Raw genomic sequence first — 19,285 nt, 5'->3', positions numbered from 1 at the left:
TGATGCTGTAGCAGGACACACAGAAGGACCTGGAATACCCACATCCAAGGCAGGAAGACACCAAAGAAAAAACTTTACAGTGAGCACAAATAGCCCTTTTCTGGGTATGTACATGCAACAAAAATGTTTTAAACATCCCTAATAAACATGTAAGGATCCTACAAATCATAGCAACTTATTATGGCCCGACAGTTAAAAGACTATGAGCCACAGTTCCTGCCTGCTGTGTGTGACCCAACTTGTTCACTTCTCTTCATCTGTGAAAGAGAGATAGTAACAGGAAGCTACTTCACAGGATCACTAGCATTAAATGAGGTAATAGGTGGAAAACCCTTGATGAGGCCTGTTACAATGTAAACTGAACCAAATGTAGCTGAAATAGCAGGTGAGGTGAGATTAATCCAACTCCGCCAGTAACCAGCTGCAGAGCACTAAGGTGGAGAGGATGCCACCCTGGTGTTCCTCCTGAGTGCAGGGGCTGCCTGGAGATACCACACGTTCTTGACATACTAGAGAGGAAAACCAGGCGGAAGTGTGCCAAGGGAATGTCAAGCTGAAGACACTTATCTTAAGTGCCCACAAAAAGCACATTAGAGAAAGATAGGACAGAGCAACTCTACTGAAGCCAAGCTGCTTTGAGCAAGAGGGTTTTTACACCTAAACGTGGCTAACAGTCTCCTCACCAGAAATTCTGACTAGGTTTTTCTGTGCTGGTAAAACCTGGGGATTCAACCACATGGTCTCTGAGAGTGAGCCAGCTCCCCCAGCTGATGCTTTGGTCTAGTGATTCTTCTGTAATGTTTTTCTTTTTCTTCAGAGAAAAATAGGCGGTGTGTGATGATTTTTCCTCCATTAACTCAAAAATAATTGTAAAGCATCACACAAACTGTAAGGCGGCTGTGACTGTGGTGAGGCTCTCACATGAGTACTTCCTGCTAAGTGCTAACAGCGGTGAATAGCATCGTGAAGGACAAAGACACCTACCAGTTCCACATCAGGCGGCACGTTCAGTCCTAATGGGGCAATGAAAGGCTCCTCGTTTTCCTCCAAATTTTCAGCTTCATGTTTTTCTGTATAAAAAGAAAACATAGAACTTCAGAACCACGACCTGAGAAGACGGCAACAGTGGAGGGGAGAGCGGCACGAGCATCACCTGGCCCCTCGTGGTCTTGTCATACGTCACAGCTCCCAGGAACACTTCCACTCTCTATTCTGTGTTCACTGTACTACCTTTGGGCAAAAGCACCTCACCAGATCCCAGAGGGGCTGGGGTGGTGCAGCATGGGGCCATGCCTCCCTCGTTCTTGTCTGTTTCCTCCTGGTACAGACACAGTGGCAGCGTGGACTCCAGGGCCAGGCTGCGGATGCAGTGAGACAACGCATGTGAGCGTTTCCACCCCGAGGCTCTGCACGTAGCAGGCGTGCGACACACTTTCAGCTCTCCTCCTTCCCAGCCCCTCTTATCTGCTAAGCCCACCCCCCTCCCACTATCTGGGTGGGTTCCCCAGAGGGCCAGGCACAGCACAGGGTGCTCAATTACAAGACGACCATTTTCATCACTGAACCATAAAATCCCTGCATATAACTGCCAAGACCTTTCCACCCAAGCAAACCACCTCTCTCTTCACAAATAATCAGATGTATGTCTATTTTCATTTCTTGTTTAACCGTTCACGTAACAAACATCTGTCTACTGGAAGCCAGACAAGACACTACACACTAACTTTCTGAATTCTAAGGTACCTATATACATCTCAATTTAAGGAACAATTTAAAAGGATATGGTGAAATGTACGAAAACATACTGGAAAACTTGTAAAAGCTAATGTTTTTAGAATTTCAACATAAAGAATTTCAACATCTACTTATTTCTTCTTTCAAAAAAGATGACATGAAATAAATATTAAGTCTTCATCAAAACGAGTATCTCTACTGTACATAATGGAGTCTCTTGAAGAGACAACAATTTCAAACTCAATTCTCTGTGAAGCTGAGAAGGAACTTTATATAGGCGTCACAGTACACAAAGACCTGGGGGCTGCAGTCTGATGAGACATAGACTGATTAAGTAAGCGTATTCACCAATGTCCCACAAGCTCACGTACCCTCGGCTCTCTCCCAAGAACTGAAGACTTGCTATGGCATGAAAGTTCCCTGTAATCAGCAACCCCTCTGTTCAGCTCCAGTAACCAAATGACAGAGCAGAACTGATACGTATTAGAAACAGTGGTCTGCAACATGCCAAGTAACAGCTTAAAATCCCCAAATTTCTTTGGGAATGAGCTCAAAGGTGTGAGTATATAAAAGTATAACTTCACCATATCTCCCTAAAATGACAAAGTGCTATAAACTTTGTTCAAATAGACTTTCCTTAGTGCTAAGCTGTTCTCAAAAATAAAGGAACTTGGAGCAAAAGCGCTATTTGGAACAGTTGGTTACAGATTTGCTTTGTTCTTACACATACTTCACAGAAAAATGGTTTTAGCAGCACAAAATAAAAACCAACTATTGTAATGTTAACTCAGATTCAAATAAATTTAAATCTTTTCTTGTTAAAGAAAGGGATAGGTGATAATGATGAAAACCTGTGAAAATAAAAGATGGAACTGGGCTGGAAACAGTAAGCTGCAGAGAGGGAAGAGAGAAGTTACACAGAACTAAAGGCGCCGTCGAAGGCTTCTGGTTAATATCACAAGGATTTACAGCAGTCAAACACCAGGACACTGCAGTCGCCCCTCAGTGTCTGCAAGGGCACCAAAATCTGGGGATGCTCAAGTCCCAGAGCTGGTCCTCTGTATCTGTGGCTCCACTTCTGTGGATCTGACCAACAGCACAGTACTGCTTTTTATCAAAAGAAGAAAAAAATCCGAGAATAAGCAGACCTCCCAAGTTCACACCTGTGTTGCTCAACAGTCAACTGTATGGCATTTTTGGAAATCAGGGAATATTGAGACATGTTGGTGACTCAGAAAAACAAACAAAAATTAAAATTTTAGACTGCAAGATAGTGCAGCAGTAAAGTACAATCTGGTTGTTAGTGGTACTGGGTACCAAACTGTATTCTATTTCAAAAGTGTGTGTATGCATAGGTACACATCCAAGTATGTATGAGTGTGTGTGCATGCTTACATGGTATTTGTGTATGTGGCATTTTATTTATACTAGTGTAAACTAAAAGTTGAGCTGCAAGTTTTACAGGGCCTCATCTTCCATTAAAGAAATTAATCGGCACACAAAGCAAAATTCGGAGGATGTGGTTACAGAAACAAGATTTTAAATACGGAGAAATTTACATTAAAGAGAAAAGACACTAAAACTTGGAAGAGAAACTAAGCCACATTGAACTTCTTAAAATTCAATGTTGTTGTTATTTAGTTGTTAAGCTGTGTCCCAATCTTTTGCAACCCCGTGGACTGTAACCCATCAGGATCCTCTGCCCATGGGATTTCCCAGGCAAGAATAGTGGACTGTTTTCAATAATCTAACCATATTTGACATCAGGTAGCCCAACGATTACAGTGAGACAGGTGCCCAACACCTAAAACAGGGGTCTGCGACATCTTTCTGCAAAAAGCCAGACAGTAAATATTTCTGGCTCTTTGGCCAGGTGGCCTCTGTCTCAACTACTCCACTTTGTCAATGAACTGCAAAAGCGCACAGACAAAACAGGGGCAAATGAGCATGGCCGTTCCAATATAACTTCACAGAAATACGCCAACTGGTCTTCAGTCCCAGTTTGCTGATCCCCAATCTAAAATGTTAAAGCATACATAATGTACAAGGCTCAGAGACAACAACAAAATTGGAACTGTCCGGAATCCTAAGATGGATGACTTATTCTAGATTAAGGAATGAGTGTATACTTTTCAAACCTGCAAGAACACATCCACCGCGCCCTAACTTCTGAGGTCTCCTCAGATTCAAAAGTCATTGCAAGAAGGTGTTTAATACTTTAACTAAGCTTTAACTCAATATAATTAAAATGACATTTGGGAAGACTTGAGAAGCTTGCAGAGCAGAGCTGTGCAACAGTGACTCTTACACCCATAAAGTAACGAGCAGAACAAAAGCAAGGGCGACGAGGCGAGTGTCTGCATGAGCTGGCCCCACATCTCGCTGCCATGCCCCATGGTGAAGAAGCTGGGAGAACCCTAGTGGGGCTGCAGGGCACAGGCATTTTAATGTGCAGGGCAGACGGCATTTTAATATGAACTGCCACAGTTACTTCATACTTGCCGGAAGATTTGTTACTTGAGGAGAAAACAATTAAGTAAGTCCATATCACAGGTTCAGCTAGCTCCAGAATTCCATCTCTCTATGATGTGATTCCAGTTCATTACTCCGAACATTTGAATAGGTTTCTGAAGTTCTTCTTCTCTTTAAACAGAATAGCCTGAATAAAGTGATCCACCCTTAATGTTCCAAGTGTGTGTTATCATTATTGATAATTCATGACTCATCAGTATGCAGGGCTGTAATAAAGGTGCTCTCAGGGCTTATCAAAGTGAATATGGAGTTTATTCCTGAATTGCACAGGTCCAGTTTTTTTAGTAGCACTATTGTTTACTTAAAAAAAATATTCAGAGTTAATCCAAAAAGGCATAAATTTAGAATCTTTATTTCTAGGTAAATATTACTTACTTTGAAATACTGCGGTAAGTCTATGTCCTAGGGCCTATCGAGACTAACCAGGACACCCTGTGCTATCTTCTGTTTGATAATAACTGACTCCACAGGTGTCCTTCCACTGGACACCTGTCATTTCACTCATAGAGTGGCTATGAAGAAGCAGGTTAGCAGGAGGGTGGTTAATGCCTGTCCCATCAATGCTCTGAGAATGAGTTTCTGTGGGTTTCAACACATACACTGTCTGGAAACACAGAATCTAGAGTAACTTCCTGCTCCATGAATCCAAAAGAAAGAAAGGAAAAGCCAACCAGATCCTTGGAAGATAACTGAAGTCTGAATTCATTCCCACTTCCAACAATTATTCTTTTCCTACTTCTTATCTTTGTTTTACCCTAACATCAATCATGTTTCCTTTCTGTCCCACAGTGACACTGTGGCTGTTTAGTGCCCGTAATCGTGCTCTGAAGACTCTACAGTTACATGCAATGCCTGCCCAACAGCATCACCCGGGCAGCCCCCTCACCTCACCTCTCTGTTTGGAAGGTTCCTCTTCCTCCGTGGGTTCGGATGGGTCATAGTATTCACTGCCGTACGTGAATCCCACTGCATTATAGCTCCCGTCCTCCGCCAGTGCTTCACTCAACCGCTTGTATTCTTCCTCTTGAACAAAAATGAGAATTATGTTAACAGAAGCAGAAATTTACTGAGAAACATTTTATATATTTCTAAAGTTGTGGCTATCAGTAAAGCATACAACACACTTTTTCCAACCTCTTTTTGAGGCAAAAATGTTTTTTAAAATTTCACACTTCACATCTATCAATATGTACTTTTGCCAGTACATGTTTACCACAGACAGCAGATTACACGTCTTTTGTGGAAAATTTCTTCCTGCTGAGAAACTTGGGGATTAAGAACTGTATTAAAGATTGTTATGGCAAAGACAAGAACATCAATTTTCATTTATACGATACTGTTAAAGAAGAACAGTTAAAGAGTTTGGTTTTTGTTTTTTCAAATCCCAGTCTGCCCTCAAAAGCTGGGAAAATTCTCTGTGGCTCTATATATAAACTATCCTGAGGTCCTCTCAGAACGCAAAGACTGCTGTTTTTCCAATCCACTGGGTACTGTCAAGATAATATCAGAAAGAGTGAGTATAAAAAAATGAATGGGAGTAAACTTTTAAATACTTAAAAATTTTTTAAAAAGTTTGTTGCTTAAGTAAGTTTTTCTTGAGCAGTACCTTGCCTTGCCTCCTCCTCAAGCAAGTCCGTATGCAAGGCTAAATACCTCTCTTCATCACACAGGGTCTCTATTCGTGCCTCCTCTTCGGAGAGCTGGTAATCTCTGTTCCATGTGGAATACTCAGCATCATACTCAGAAAGGTCATGCAGGTGACCGCGCCCATCATATCTGTAATATGAACATGCTGGTCAATGGGAAGAAATTAACGTTTGGGTTGGTTCGTGTGTGACGTTTTCTATGTATACTTACCAATCAAAACAAAGAAATAAAAATATGAAAGCAAACATAAAAATTCTTCTCATTATATTTAATTTGGCTAGTCATATCTCACCTACGTTTAAACTCAAGTTATCTTAACAAAGTCTAAATTCCTTTCTAACATACGATAAAACTTATAATTAAAGGTAAACAATCCTTTAATAGCTTAAATGGTATCCACTTCAGTGGCAGTTCTTACCCTTTATGGCTTGGTTAACCACTCAATGCCATTTGTAAGGAAAAAAAAAAAAAGAAAAAACTTTTTTTTTTTCTGAAAAGTCAAATATCATAGCTTACATTCACACAAACCGAATACATAAATACCTATCCGTAAGAACCAAACGGTCGAAATTTCCTCGCTTCTTTCTGCTAGTCCCGAACTCTCAGGAGAGATCTTCACCAAAGAAACTTGCGTCCATTGGAGGTAAAATCTTGGCTAGGCTCGCCCCCTAGCCACTTGGCTGAGGAAATAAGTGCTGGGTTATGTGATAGAGAGACACACATACATAGGAACAGTGACATATACGTGCAGTTTAAGGAGGTTCACTAGAAACAGAGCAAAACTATTAGAAGATTCAGCATAAAATATGTGCTTCTAAACTTTATGCCCCCAGGATATAACATACATGAACACACATCCATGTGCACTTGCGTGGACCCATAGGTTTGTTAGCCAGATGAAGACTAAGGAAGCACTTTCTGCTATGCTTTTAAGTACAAAAAGTTCAATGAAGATGCTGTCAAAGTGCCAACTCTCAGATAATGAGTGAATTAGTGAATTTTACTTAAGACACTCAGATTTAGGGTTGCAAAAACAGATGTAGAGAGACAAAAGTCTGCTTAATTTTTCAACGCTGACTTTTGTAATGAGGATTAGAAAATATAGGGGAAAAAAAGACATTTACAGGAAAAAAGGCCAAATATTTCAGGGTAGTCAAGTTATTGCATATTATTAAATTTAAAAATTATTTTTACTATGCTGTAAACCTCCTTAACTTACAAATGTAGATCATTATCTTAAAATATTACACATCTACATGTGTAGTGTTTGCTCCCCACTGGTTTTGGAAGACCTAACTCACATCATGTACAGAATGATATGGAAAACTGTATAAAAAGCTCAGACTTCCTCGCTTATCAAACTTTAACAATGCCACAAGTAACACTTTTCAAAAGGAAGCCACCTGACAACTCAGGCGACATCATTCAATAGAAACCATGGTTTAAAGGTACAGCATGCTTGAGCAGAGTGCCGGGGCCCTCAGGTCCAGACCTGAGCTGGTGACCCTCCCTTCATGAGTTCTTCTTGTCTAGATCTAACTCCAAGTGGAAACGTCGGGGATGGAAAAGGCGTTTGGTCATTAATGTGTCCATTCAGGCCAGCTCAGAGGTCATCCCTATAGTCAGGTTCCAGGGCTTTGCAGAATCCAGTTTTAATTGTCTCAAACGATGGGCTTCGTTCACTTGGAGAGACTATTCCACAGTTTAATGGCTGGTCACGGTTACTTTTCAGTCCGGGCCCCAGAAGCAGAGTTGCCAAACTGGCAAAAACCAAACCCACAAAAATCCCAAGGAGAAAGAGGGACTGAAAACATGGGAGGGGAGGGGAGCAAACAACCTACATCATGTAAGGTCATCCTTTTCAAATCAAACATCTTTAGAAATTTCAATCCCATGACCCCTCTGTCCAAAGTGGCCAAACACGCTCCAGGGTGACTATCTATAAGAATGTTTGATTTGAAAAGAACATATCTGTCTTCAGCTCCACCCTTCAGGTTTTAAAAGACAGTGAAACCAGCCCTAAGAACAATACCTCTAAGAGCAAGGCCAGTGTCTGCAAAAAGTCAACTGGCCTTCAACTGACTGGCAACTTCAGCCTGAATCTGTGAAACTCATCGGATTAACAAAGGAAAGGGGAGGAATGGGGAGGGGGGTGGATCATATGTCATGACAGCAAAATACGGGCGCTCCACTGAGAGCGCTGGGGATAAGAGAGGTTCAAAGCCAACTCTTGGGGTCCAAGAGGTCTCTAATCGCGACATCAGCTTGCGGCGTTTCGGGTTGCCCTCCCACCACACGGAGCTGTGGGAGCGCGGAGGGCCCCAGAGCGCCGGTCAGGAGAGGCCCTGGGCCCGGGCAGCTTCCACTGCCCGGAGTGGCAACTGCAACCCAGCGACAAGAGTGAGGGGTCGTGAGGGGCTGTGGGAGCAGAGACGATCCCTCCGGCGACAGACGCGGCACGCAGCTCCAGCCAGTGCCTTAGGGCAGGTTTCACCATCCCCTCCCCCGCAAAACCAGGGGGATGTGGGGACAGGGGAGGGGTGTCCCCCGGATCCCCGATGACTCCAGAAAACCCCCTTTCAGTCCTGGCCATCAAGTCAACATCAGACGAAATCAAGCGGGCGAGGGAAGGGGAGGACCGGCGGGTGGGGGGAGGAACCGACCTGTCGATGAGGATCTTGTGGTCCCCCATCCAGGGGATGAGGTGCTGTCCCTGTTCCTGGGCCAGGGCCCGCTCATCGTCTCGGAACAGCTTGCAGGCATAGCCGAAGACCAGCAGCTCCACTCGGTTCCCCCCACCGCCGGCACCGCCGGGCCCGGTCTCCTCCTTCGCGCCGCTTTTCCTCTCGGTTTTGGTGCGGCCTCCGCTCGCGCCGTACATGACAGCGTCCCCGGCGTCCAGGCTGATTTTCTTCTGCGCCGCGGCCGATGTCCCTGAAGCCTCCGCTTGGCCTACCCGCTCAGTCAAGAGCGCCGCATCCCGGCCCCAACCTAGACACTGCCGCCATTGCGGGCAATAAAATGGAGGAGCGCAACTTCCGGCGAGGTGCAGCCCTACTTCCGGCGAGCAGATTCCACTGAATAGCTAATCCACTCTCGTCGTTTGAGCCTCTAGAAAATATTTGGCTCTAGGTTTTCGCGTTCGGAGGTGCCGCCACGTTAGGAACTTGCGTTTTCAGAGGAAAGCGCGTTTTTGGTGTGGATTTTCTGCAGCGGCAGTCCAGAGCAGTGGCGAAAGCGCGGCTTCGGATCGTGCGTTATCTACACCCGGGCGCGTTCGGGCCCTGGGCGGAAGGAGGGCGGGCGCTTCGTGGGCTGCGTACGCGGCTTGGTGGGGCGGGTGCTGGTTCCTGGGAGAGGTCTTTCTGTCAGCCGGGCCCTGGACCGTGCACTCTGGGGCCAGGGACCGTCGGGTCGGGTTCTTGGGGGCCGTGGGGCCGTGAGGTCGTGGGGTTGAGTGTTCTGGGGTCGGGTGCTCTGGGACCGAGGCACCGTGGACTCGGATACTCGGGGGAGTGGGTCGTGGGGGTGCGTGTCCTGGGCCCATGGGGTCGGGTGTTTGGGGGCCGTGGGGTCGGGTGCTCAGGGCTCGGGGACCGTGGAGTTGAGTGCTTGGGAGGCGGGGGCCGTGGGGTCGTGGGATCGGGTGTTGTGAGTTAGGGGGGCCGTGGGTCGTTGCATCGAGTATTTTGGGCCGGGGATTCTGGGGCCCGGGAGGTTGACAGGGGTGTGCCTTGGGAGCAGGTCGCATGGCTTTTCTGAAGCCCTGGTTTCTTCTCCGTCCTGGGGGTCATGACCCTGGTCTCGCCTTCCTCAGAAGGTTTCCTCAGCGGTTGTCAGAGTTCTTAGTAAGATGCGAAGCCTCTTACCTTGACGGATTTTGTGGTCCTGGGACCCGTGTAGGAGGAAAGTGGTGGGAACTGCGTGTGTGGACACCTGCCAGTTGAATGCGGGGTGATTTTGCTTTGGTTTGTTTCGTCTCTTATTTGTTTAGTTTTCTGGTACAACTGCTTTTGGAAACTGTCACTCTCTGATGAAGTTCAACGTATTTACCTACACCCTGCAGTTCCACTTGTCCGTGGATACCCCGATGGGTACCCTCATGTGGTACCCGGAATGCTGCAGGAGACCTGGACACAAGTGTTTATAGCATCCGTCTTCAATGGCCCCAGACTGGAAGCAGCCCGTGTCCATCGACAACAGAATGTTCAAATACATTGTAGTGTAGTTATATACACAGTGGAATATACAATGAAACTGAATGAGCTGAAGTTACAAGCAAGAGACTGGATGAATCGGAAACAATTTTGAGCAAAGGAAGCAAGACAGAAAAGTGCAAATAGTACCTTTGTGATTCCAATCCTAAAATTCAGTCAAAATTAGGCTAAAATGGAACACCCTGGTGGTCCAGTGGTTAATAATCTGGGTTCAGTTAAGAAAACAAATGTTCTGCAGAGGGAAATTAATACACTGAGCTGGTAATAAAGGTCTAGGAAGAGCTGAAAATGGGTAGGTGGGGTAACCCTGATGAGCCAGCGCCCCCACTACCCTGGAGGCTGGAGTTGGTTGCTTCCTCACAGCTGGGGTGGGGTACCTTCTTAGGTGTGAAGGAAGGGCTGTGCGGAGACCTAGAATCAGGAAGAAGATACAGATAAAACAGGAGATGCCATTCAAAACAGAGAAGTAGACATATGCACTGACCTGCCCTCCAGCACCCAAACAGCATTTGTTGAATGGAGGTGAAGCCAGTGGGCAAGGAAGCCTGTATGCTCAGTCTGCAGGCCAGGCCTTTTGTGACACTATAAAAGGGCGTCAGTGGTCATGAGGGCAGATAGGTGCCCTCCTGAGCACATGTAAGGACTCATTTGGTCCTCATGAGGCCCAGTGAGAAACAAGACAACAGTCCCCAAATGGGGTTGATGATGCTAAGCCTCATGTCATCAGACTAACAGCTGATTTAATTATGGTTTTGACTCTCCTAGAAATGGGATCTTAAATTGGCAAATCAGGAATCACTTGGTCAGCACTAGTTAGGTCACTTGCTTTTTAGACCCCTGCCACCTCCTCCAGGAGAGTAACCTTGCAATAACCAACCTGTTTTGGGGCTAATATGACTTCTTGTTCCTGCTCGCTTCTACCTATGAAAGGTTTTATATATATTTGGTTGTGCTGGGTCTTCAGTTGAGGCATGCAGAGATCTAATTCCCTGACAAGGGATTGAACCCAGGTCCCCTGCATTGGGAGCATGGAGTCTTAACCACTGGACCACCAAGGAAGTCCCCTATAAAAGCTGTTTTGTACAACTTCTTGGTACTTCTTTGTCTGTTAATTTGCATGCTACCTGATTCATGAATCATTGAATAAAACCAGTAAGATCTTTAAGGTTTGCTCAGTTGAATTCTATTCTTTGATCAAAGTTGTCCTGTGATCTCAATTACCTGGAGATGTTCCCTAACTTGTCCAAGGTCACACGTCCCTGGCTGGCTGCCCCCAGGGCCTGTGCTCCTACCCATCAAGGCAACTGTCTTGCCGGGTCGAATGTGCTCAGCACTGGAAATAAGAGAGTTGATGTTCCCTGTCTTTGAGAGGCTTGTGATCAAGGTGGGGAGACAGACATGTAAAGATAAGTCTGTTCTGTTGGAATATTTTGTAAGTGGATATTTCTTCCAGGGATGCTTTCTGATGCTATACACTGAATGTCAATGCCCTTCCAGCCCACCTCTGCTATTATGTTCTCAACATGAAAGCATCTTGTCTGCAGTATGACCCAGGCTTGTCTCCTTCAACTGGGTATTTTAATAACCTAGTTTGAAGATGGAAAAAATATAGTGTTGTGCCAGTACAGTACTGTGTGTGTTAGTTGGTGAGGGAATCTTGTATTTATTTAAAGACTAAAGATATCAGATATTTAACCATTCACAAGTGAGTTTCTTCCCCATCCCTTCCATTTTTGTTATTTTCAGAAGCTTTGGAACCTCAGGAAGAGAAGCATTTCTTAGCAAAAAATAATAACAAGAAAAACCTGGACTACAAACGAACATCTCTTATTTTTTTTATCTCTCTTCACCAGTACTATTAAAAAATGTTTTTTAATGTAAAGAGTTCACTTTATTTTTTAGTTAGGCAAAAATTCAAAAGTTTTCTAAGATATATATATTAATACATACTATTTATACATATATATATGTATTCAAAAGCTTTTCTACTACAATTGATAAGAACTTGAGAAAGAACATAGAAGAGATAGAGTAATTGGAAAACAAACTAAATGAAGTGGGAGCACTGAATATGAAGTAGAAAAAGTGAAACAAACTAGGTAAAAGTAAAAGATCCTCATATAGTCCATTTGTTTTTAAACATGGCTGCTCATTAGAAACATATCTGGAGCTTTGGAGTAAAAAAGCAATACCTGGGCAGTTGTATTTTTCCAAAAAATTCCAAGATAATTCTGATATGCATCTGGATTTTAAAAAGTGATTACAGGTTAAACTATGATAGTTTGGTGATACAGAATTCTATTATTTTTCTGTTGCCCAATCATATAACATGATTAGGTAATAGTTAACATAATCACAGTAGCAAAAGATGTTTATCAAATTTCACAATCAATAGCCAGACAAAAATAAAGATGATTACAATTGCAAACCATAATGGGAACATGATTAACCTAACTATAAAATAATTACATACAATTTGGGGACTGATGCGGTAAGTGGAAGTTCATACATGCTATTGGTTCCTTCTAGCGTATTTGTTTCTGTTAGTTTGTTCTTTAGTTCTTGTGGGTCTTTGGTAAACATTTCTTGCATCTTCATTGTTTTCCCAAGATCCTGGATCATCACTATTGTTATTCTGAATTCTTTTTCTGAAAGATTGCCTTTCTCCATTTAGATTCCCCCGCCCCCGGGGATTTATCTTGTCCCTTCATCTGGGACATACGTTTCTACTTTTTCCTCGTGATTAACTTTCTGTAATGTTTAGCCACTGTGGGATTATGATCCTTCTTGCTTCTGTCTGCTCTCTGATGGAGGAGGCTAAGAGGCTGGTGTAGGCTTTCTGATTGACGGGACTGGTGATGGGAAAAACTGGGTTTTGCTTACTAAAGCTTTAATTATCTGCTGATTGGTGGTGGTGTGCTCCCTCCCTGGTAGTTGTTTGGCCTGAGGTGACGCAGCCCTGGGGTTTAAGGGCTCTATGATAGGGTTAATGGTGACCTCAAAGAGAGCCTACGCCAATGGGGACTTCCCAGGACAGCTGCTCCCAGCACCCCCATCCCTGTGGTGAGCCCCTGGGGACCCACACCTCCACAGGAGGCCCTCCAATACCAGCAGGTAGTTTTGGTTCAGTCTTCTGTGGAGTGGCTGCTCCTTTCCTCTGGGTCTTGGTGTGTACAAGATTTTGTTTGTGCCCTCCAAGGCTGGAATCTCTGTTTCCCCCAGTCCTATGGAAGTCCTGTAATCAAATCCCACTGGCCTTCAAGGTCAGATTCCCTGGGGATTCCCAGTCCTTTTGTCAGATCCCCAGCCTGGGAGGCCTGACATAGGATTCAGAACCTTCACAACAGTAGGAGAACTTCTTTGGTAGTATTATTCTCCAGTTTGTGGGCCACCCACCCAGTGGGTATGGGATTTGATTTTATCATGATTGTGCCCCTCCTACTGTCTTGCTGCAGCTTCTTTTTTGTCTTTGGACATGTGGTATCTTTTTTTTTTTTTTTTTGCTGGTCCCAGTGTCCTCTTGTGGATGGTGGTTCAACAGCTAGTTGTGATTTGGTTCTCTTGCAGTAGGATATGAGCTCACGTGCTTCTACTCCACCATCTTGAACTGGAACTCCCTAGTATATTTCTTGATTTAGCCTTTCTCCTAAATTTCTTTGAAATCTAGTTTTCAGAGTGAAAGCCTCTGAGCAGTTACAGTGAAGCACTTTTGTAAACAGCTTCATATATCTTTCCTACTTGGGCCGCTGCTTGGCTCAGATGTGTAAGGGGAGATCTCTATTCCTGCTGTCAACACCCTGGACGGATAGGTCTTTGATCCTTGCTGTGTGTCTTGGCCATGTCACACCTGAGCCTGTGGTCACCTTCATTTACGAACGGCACAGATCCACCACTTAGTGGAAGTGGAATTGTTAAACCTCTTGTATGAACATTATACTCTGTTCTTTCTCATTGGGTTGAGGGAGGTGGGAGGGAAGGTTGCAAAAGATGGGTACTAGAACATTTCAGTTTAACATTTATGTTATATGTATTTCATTTAACTTTGATGTATATATACTGGACAAATGGGTCCCAATTTTATAATATCTAGTTTCTAGATATTAAAGAGATTGCCAGTGAATGAAAAAAATAGGGTTAGTAAACTAACACATTTTGTACACTTTGTGTTAAAATTCATTGAAAAGCTGTCTTCTGAAAAGGACCTTTGGAAGTGAAATTGTAAGTCACATCTAAGTGACATATGTGCCTGTACTTACCGCCCACTGTTGGCTGGATGGTGAAAAGGAGGAATTGGGAGAAATGAAAGATTCTAGACTAGAATATTCATTCCTTTGTAGAAGACACTTTTGAATATAGCCAGAAATGGCAACCCACTCCAGTATTCTTGCCTGGAGAATCCCATGGACGGAGGAGCCTGGTGGGCTACGGTCCACTGGGTCGCAAAGAGTCGGACACAACTGAGTGACTTCACTTTCACATTGTTACCTGTGTCTAGTTTATTCAACACTGTGTTTATAGTGGATAAGCTTAAGTTCTTATTTGAAACATCTAGTCTTTAGATGTTTAGAAGTGCACAAGGTATGTTAAAAATAGAGGTCATGAAATAATATATTTTGTAGGTATATCCTTTTTAAAAAATTCATATGAATTACTGTCTTTTTAGAAATGGAATGATTTAACCTCTTCTCTGAGGAGTACACATTATTTGTGCTGGTTCAGGGAAAAAGAAAGTACCAGGGCATTTATACTAGTGTGTTTATAGTGAAGCAAGATTAACCATTGTCCCTTATGTGTCTCTGCATTTTGTTTTACATACCTGTGTATATAGTGTACATAAGGATTGTTGTTCAGTCGCTCAGTCGTGTCCAACTCTTTGCAACCCCATGGACTGCAGCACACCAGGCTTCCCTGTCCTTCACCATCTCCTGGAGCTTGCTCAAACTCATGTCCGTTGAGTCCGTGCAGTCCAACCATCTCATATGCTCTGTCGTCCCCTTCTTCTGCCTTCAGTCTTTCCCAGCATCAGGGTCTTTTCCAATGAGTCAGCTTTTTCGCATCAGATAGCCAAAGTACTGGAGCTTCAGCTTCATCATCAGTCCTTCCAAGGGTTGATTTCCTTTAGGATTGACTGGTTTGATCTCATTGCTGTACATACGGGATAAATGTCCAAGTTTACAACATCTAGTCTTCCTAGATGTTAAAGAGGTTGCCAGTGTGTGACAAAAATAGCAAATAAATACATTGGGTACATTTCATATTAAAATTCATAGGAAAGATTCTGAAAACTGGTGGAAGTGAAATTGTTAAAATCCCCTCTAAGCATTACAGGTGCTTATTAGATTGTCCACTGGGTTGCTAGAGATGAGAAGAGGTGCAGTTCTTGGCTAGAGTGGTTCTATTTAGATGACACTTTGGACTAGATAGCCTTTGTGGGCAGTGTACTCGTTGCTGCTATGTGTATGTATACTGGACAAACCTAAATCCTTATTAGAAACATCTAGCCTTTCTAAATATCTAAAAGTACACAGCCTATTTTGAAAGTAGATAGTTAAAGTAACATCTTTTAAGTATTAAGTATGTTTTCTGTTAATTCACAGGAATGGTTGTATTTGGGGAGTGGACTTGTTAAACGAGTCTTGGAGAGTAAGCTGACTGTTCAGTGGGGGTGAGGGTGGGAGTAGGGGACAGGGATGGATGTGCAGAGAGAAGCTCTCAGTGCCCATCAATCTTTAGACAAGTTCAGATTGTCTAGCCATTGTTCTGTTTGTGCATTTTAGTTGATATTACTGTGTATTAAAGAATAAGCAAGTCCTAACGCCCAAAGTTGAACATTAAGGAAATGTATTTTAATCGTAACTCTTGCCAATATCTTTATCTAGAGGCCTATTGCCGATTCTTTGCAACCCCATGGACTGTAGTCTGCCGGCCTCCTCTGTCAGTGGAATTCTCCAGGCAGGAATACTGGAGTGGGTTCCATTTGCTTCTCCAGGGGATCTCCCCAACTCAGGGTTCAAACTTTGGTCTCCTATATTGCAGGCAGATTCTTTACCGTCTGAGCCACCAGAGAAGCCCTTTCCCCCTTTTCTTTTCAATGCCCAAAGTGCATTAAAAGTAGAGGTAGTAAAATAACCACTTAAGAGATGTCCTCTTGTTGGTTTTTAAGGGCTGTGTCTCCTGGGCGTGTCTTAGAGCTGGATGTAGTCTGGTACATCGCTGAAATGCTGGAGGAGGAGTAAGAGGAATGCTGAGGGAAAGGGCTCTTGGCTAATATCTTCATATCTAGAAGACAGTTTTAGGTCTTATGTGCATTTTTGTAAAGTACCTAGTTTATTGTGGACAAGGTTCATTCTTTATTTTGCAACATCTTGGCTTTTTAGAAGTCCTGAGGTGACAATGTATGATAAGTTGAGCTTGTGAATTAACCAATTTGTAAATGTCTTTGTTGTGCATGTGTGCTAAGTTACCTCAGGCATGTCTGATCATTTGCGACCCTATGGACTATAACCCACCAGGCTCCTCTGTCTATGGGATTCTCCAGGCAAGAATACTAGAGTGGGTTGCCATGCCCTCCTTCAGGGGATTTTCCCGGCCCAGGGACTGAACTTGCATCTCATGTCTCTCTTATGGCAGGCAGGTTCTTTACTACTAGAGCCACCTGGAAGCCCAACTATCTTTGTTGTATTTGATTTACAAAAAAACCCAACATCTTGGACATGGAATTCTAAACCGTCTCTGAGAAATGTATGTCGGGACATTAGGTTAGCAGCAGAGGGCAGAAGGAAGTGTAAGGGAGGGGTGTGTGTGGATGGATGTGTTCGTGTTTATATTTTGATGATGACCAAATGGCAACCCACTCCAGTATTCTTGCCTGGAAAATCCCATGGACGGAGGAACCTGGTAGGCTACAGTCCTTGGGGTAGCAAAGAGTTGGACATGACTGAGTGACTTCACTTATGGATGTGTGCACATCTCTTGACTGTGCTACGGAGTTCATTGTTCAGTAATTCAATGGAAACATACCTCTTTGCTAACATTTTAATAATTTAGATCAGATAATGAATCCTCTTGGAGGCATTATTCTTTTTGTACTCTGTTGCTTTATGTCTCCTTTTTAATTGAACATTAAGGGGATGTAGTATTTTAGTCATAACTCTGCTAGTATCTTTATCTAGAGGCCTGTTGCCATTTCTGTGTTTTCTGAAATTTTTGTCACCAAGAAAGTCAGGATTACTTTTTTTGTCCTTCCAGATTGAGTTGATATAGTATATTCTTGGTTATCAGAATATTCATAGCTTTGGGACTTTGAAATGGTAAATATTCATGATGTGTGGAACAGTGTGATACATAACTGTGTGATCTTAATTGCATAAAAATGGATGCTTAGTTTTGAAAATATACAAATGACACCTAGAAGGATATATTAGATGATCAACTGCCTGTGATATGAATGACTTTGTTTTTTGGTTTCCTGTTATGCACATATTAGCTTTTAAGAAAGAAATATTACTTTTAAAACCTTCAAGAAAATGAGAATATCCATTTTACCCTCGATCAGATTGTTACCTGTCATCATTTCATCCATTGAAGTTGTATTCCGGTTTCACTGTTTGGTATCATTCATGGACTGTTTCATCTGATTCGAGCCATTGTGATAAATTTGGGGTCAGAGCTTGAGGTACTCTATGAGAGTCAGGAAGAAGGGAAGTTGTTTCCCGTGTGAAATCCATCAGCAGTTGACCCCAAGCTGTCATGTGCCTCCCAGCCCCCACCCCCGTCGTCTGGACCACCCACCTCACCTTTCCTGTTAGATGTGGCTCAGCATCAGTACCCACGCATTCACTGTGAACGTGGCCTAGTATGGCCAGAGAGGCTTTGCAGATGGGATTAAGTTAAGGATCTTGAGATAGGAGATTATCCGGATCATCCGCTTGGGCTCAGTGTGGTCACAAGGGTCCTCATAAGAGCGAACTGGGAGTCAGGGGGGCCGGCCTTGAACATGGAAGCAGATTGGAAGTGATGCCGGCACCTCTAGAAGAGAAGAAGGCAAGAAACAGGGTCTCCTCTGGAGACTTCAGGTGGAACCAGCCCTGCTGACACCTGGGTTTCAGCCTCTTTGAAACTTCTGATCTCCAGAGGTGTAAGACAATACATTTGTGTTGTTTCAAGCCACTGAATTTGTGGTCATTTGTTACAGTAGCAGTGGGAAATGAAGACATGTGTAACTCTGTATTTAACTTTTAGGGTACTGCAGGACTATTTTCCAAATAGCTGCATCATTTTCCATAGTCCATCGTTTTGATTTCACAGCCATTCTAGGGAGTGTGTACCTCATTATGGCTTTAGTTTGCTTTTCCCTAATGATGAATAATATCGAGTGTCTTTTCATGTACTTAGCCATTCAGATATATTCTGTGGTGAAGTGCCTATTAAAATCTTTTGCTCATACAAAAATCATGGTCTTTTCTATATACTGTGATATACTGACATGTTTCCTTTTTTTAAAAAAATTTATTAATTTATTTATCTTTGACTGTGCTGGATCTCCCTGACTGCGCAGGCTTCTCTCTGGTTGCAGAGATCGGGGGCTACTCTGTGGTTGTGGTGCTCAGGGTTCTCATTGTGGAAGCCGGTTTTGTTGTGGAGCATGGGCTCTAGAGCATAGGCTCAGGAGTTGTAGCCCTTGGGCTTAGTTGCTCCGTGGCACATGGGATCTTCCCCGACCAAGGACTGAATCCGTGTCTCCCGCATTGGCAGGCGGGTTCTTTACCATCGCGCCATCAGGGAAGCCCTGTTTCCTTCTTAAAGGTAGGTGGTGCCTGACTTTCATCACGGCTGGTCAGTTTTGCCTAGCTTGTGTTTTAGGTGAATGGGATGATGTAGTGTCTGCCCTTCTGCATCCAGTGTCTCACTCATCATGTCTGTAACTCATCCCAATCAAGGTGTGTATTCTAGTGTTCTCATTCTCAGTGCTGGATAATTTTCCATTGTGATAACCACTATTGACCTGTCCATTCTGCTGTTTGTGGCACTGAAGCAGTTTCAGTTGGGGTCCATGCTGCTTATGACTGTGCGTAGGTGTGCCTTTTGGTGCCCAGGGTCACACACTTTTGCGCTGAAATCAACAGGCCTATACCTGGAGGTGGAACTGATGGGTT

The 19,285-nt window shown here is 43.6% G+C and overlaps 1 protein-coding gene across 8 annotated transcripts in view; it reads right to left on the bottom strand.

Annotated features, from left to right (window-relative positions):
- The window catches only part of SFSWAP (splicing factor SWAP), a 79,681-nt gene extending 70,728 nt beyond the window's left edge, over window positions 1-8,953 (bottom strand). For 4 of the 8 annotated variants that reach the window (XM_061142135.1, XM_061142137.1, XM_061142138.1 and 1 more), the window contains exons 1-4: window positions 8,577-8,953; window positions 5,873-6,042; window positions 5,158-5,289; window positions 985-1,070 (exon numbers count right to left, since the gene is read on the bottom strand). In XM_061142135.1, coding sequence (XP_060998118.1) covers window positions 985-1,070; window positions 5,158-5,289; window positions 5,873-6,042; window positions 8,577-8,794 — 606 coding nt within the window. In that variant the 5' untranslated portion in view covers window positions 8,795-8,953. Of the gene's footprint in view, window positions 1-984; window positions 1,071-5,157; window positions 5,290-5,872; window positions 6,408-6,456; window positions 8,547-8,576 lie in introns of those variants that run through there. The other 4 variants (XM_061142136.1, XM_061142140.1, XM_061142139.1 and 1 more) reach the window with 4 other exon arrangements.
- Window positions 8,954-19,285: the final 10,332 nt, after the last annotated feature.

Source organism: Dama dama, chromosome 5 (genome assembly GCF_033118175.1).
Source record: "Dama dama isolate Ldn47 chromosome 5, ASM3311817v1, whole genome shotgun sequence".
NCBI classification, from domain to species: Eukaryota; Metazoa; Chordata; class Mammalia; order Artiodactyla; family Cervidae; genus Dama; species Dama dama.
The sequence above is the reverse complement of the archived record's forward strand: the minus strand, read 5'-3'. Positions and strand labels throughout refer to the sequence as shown.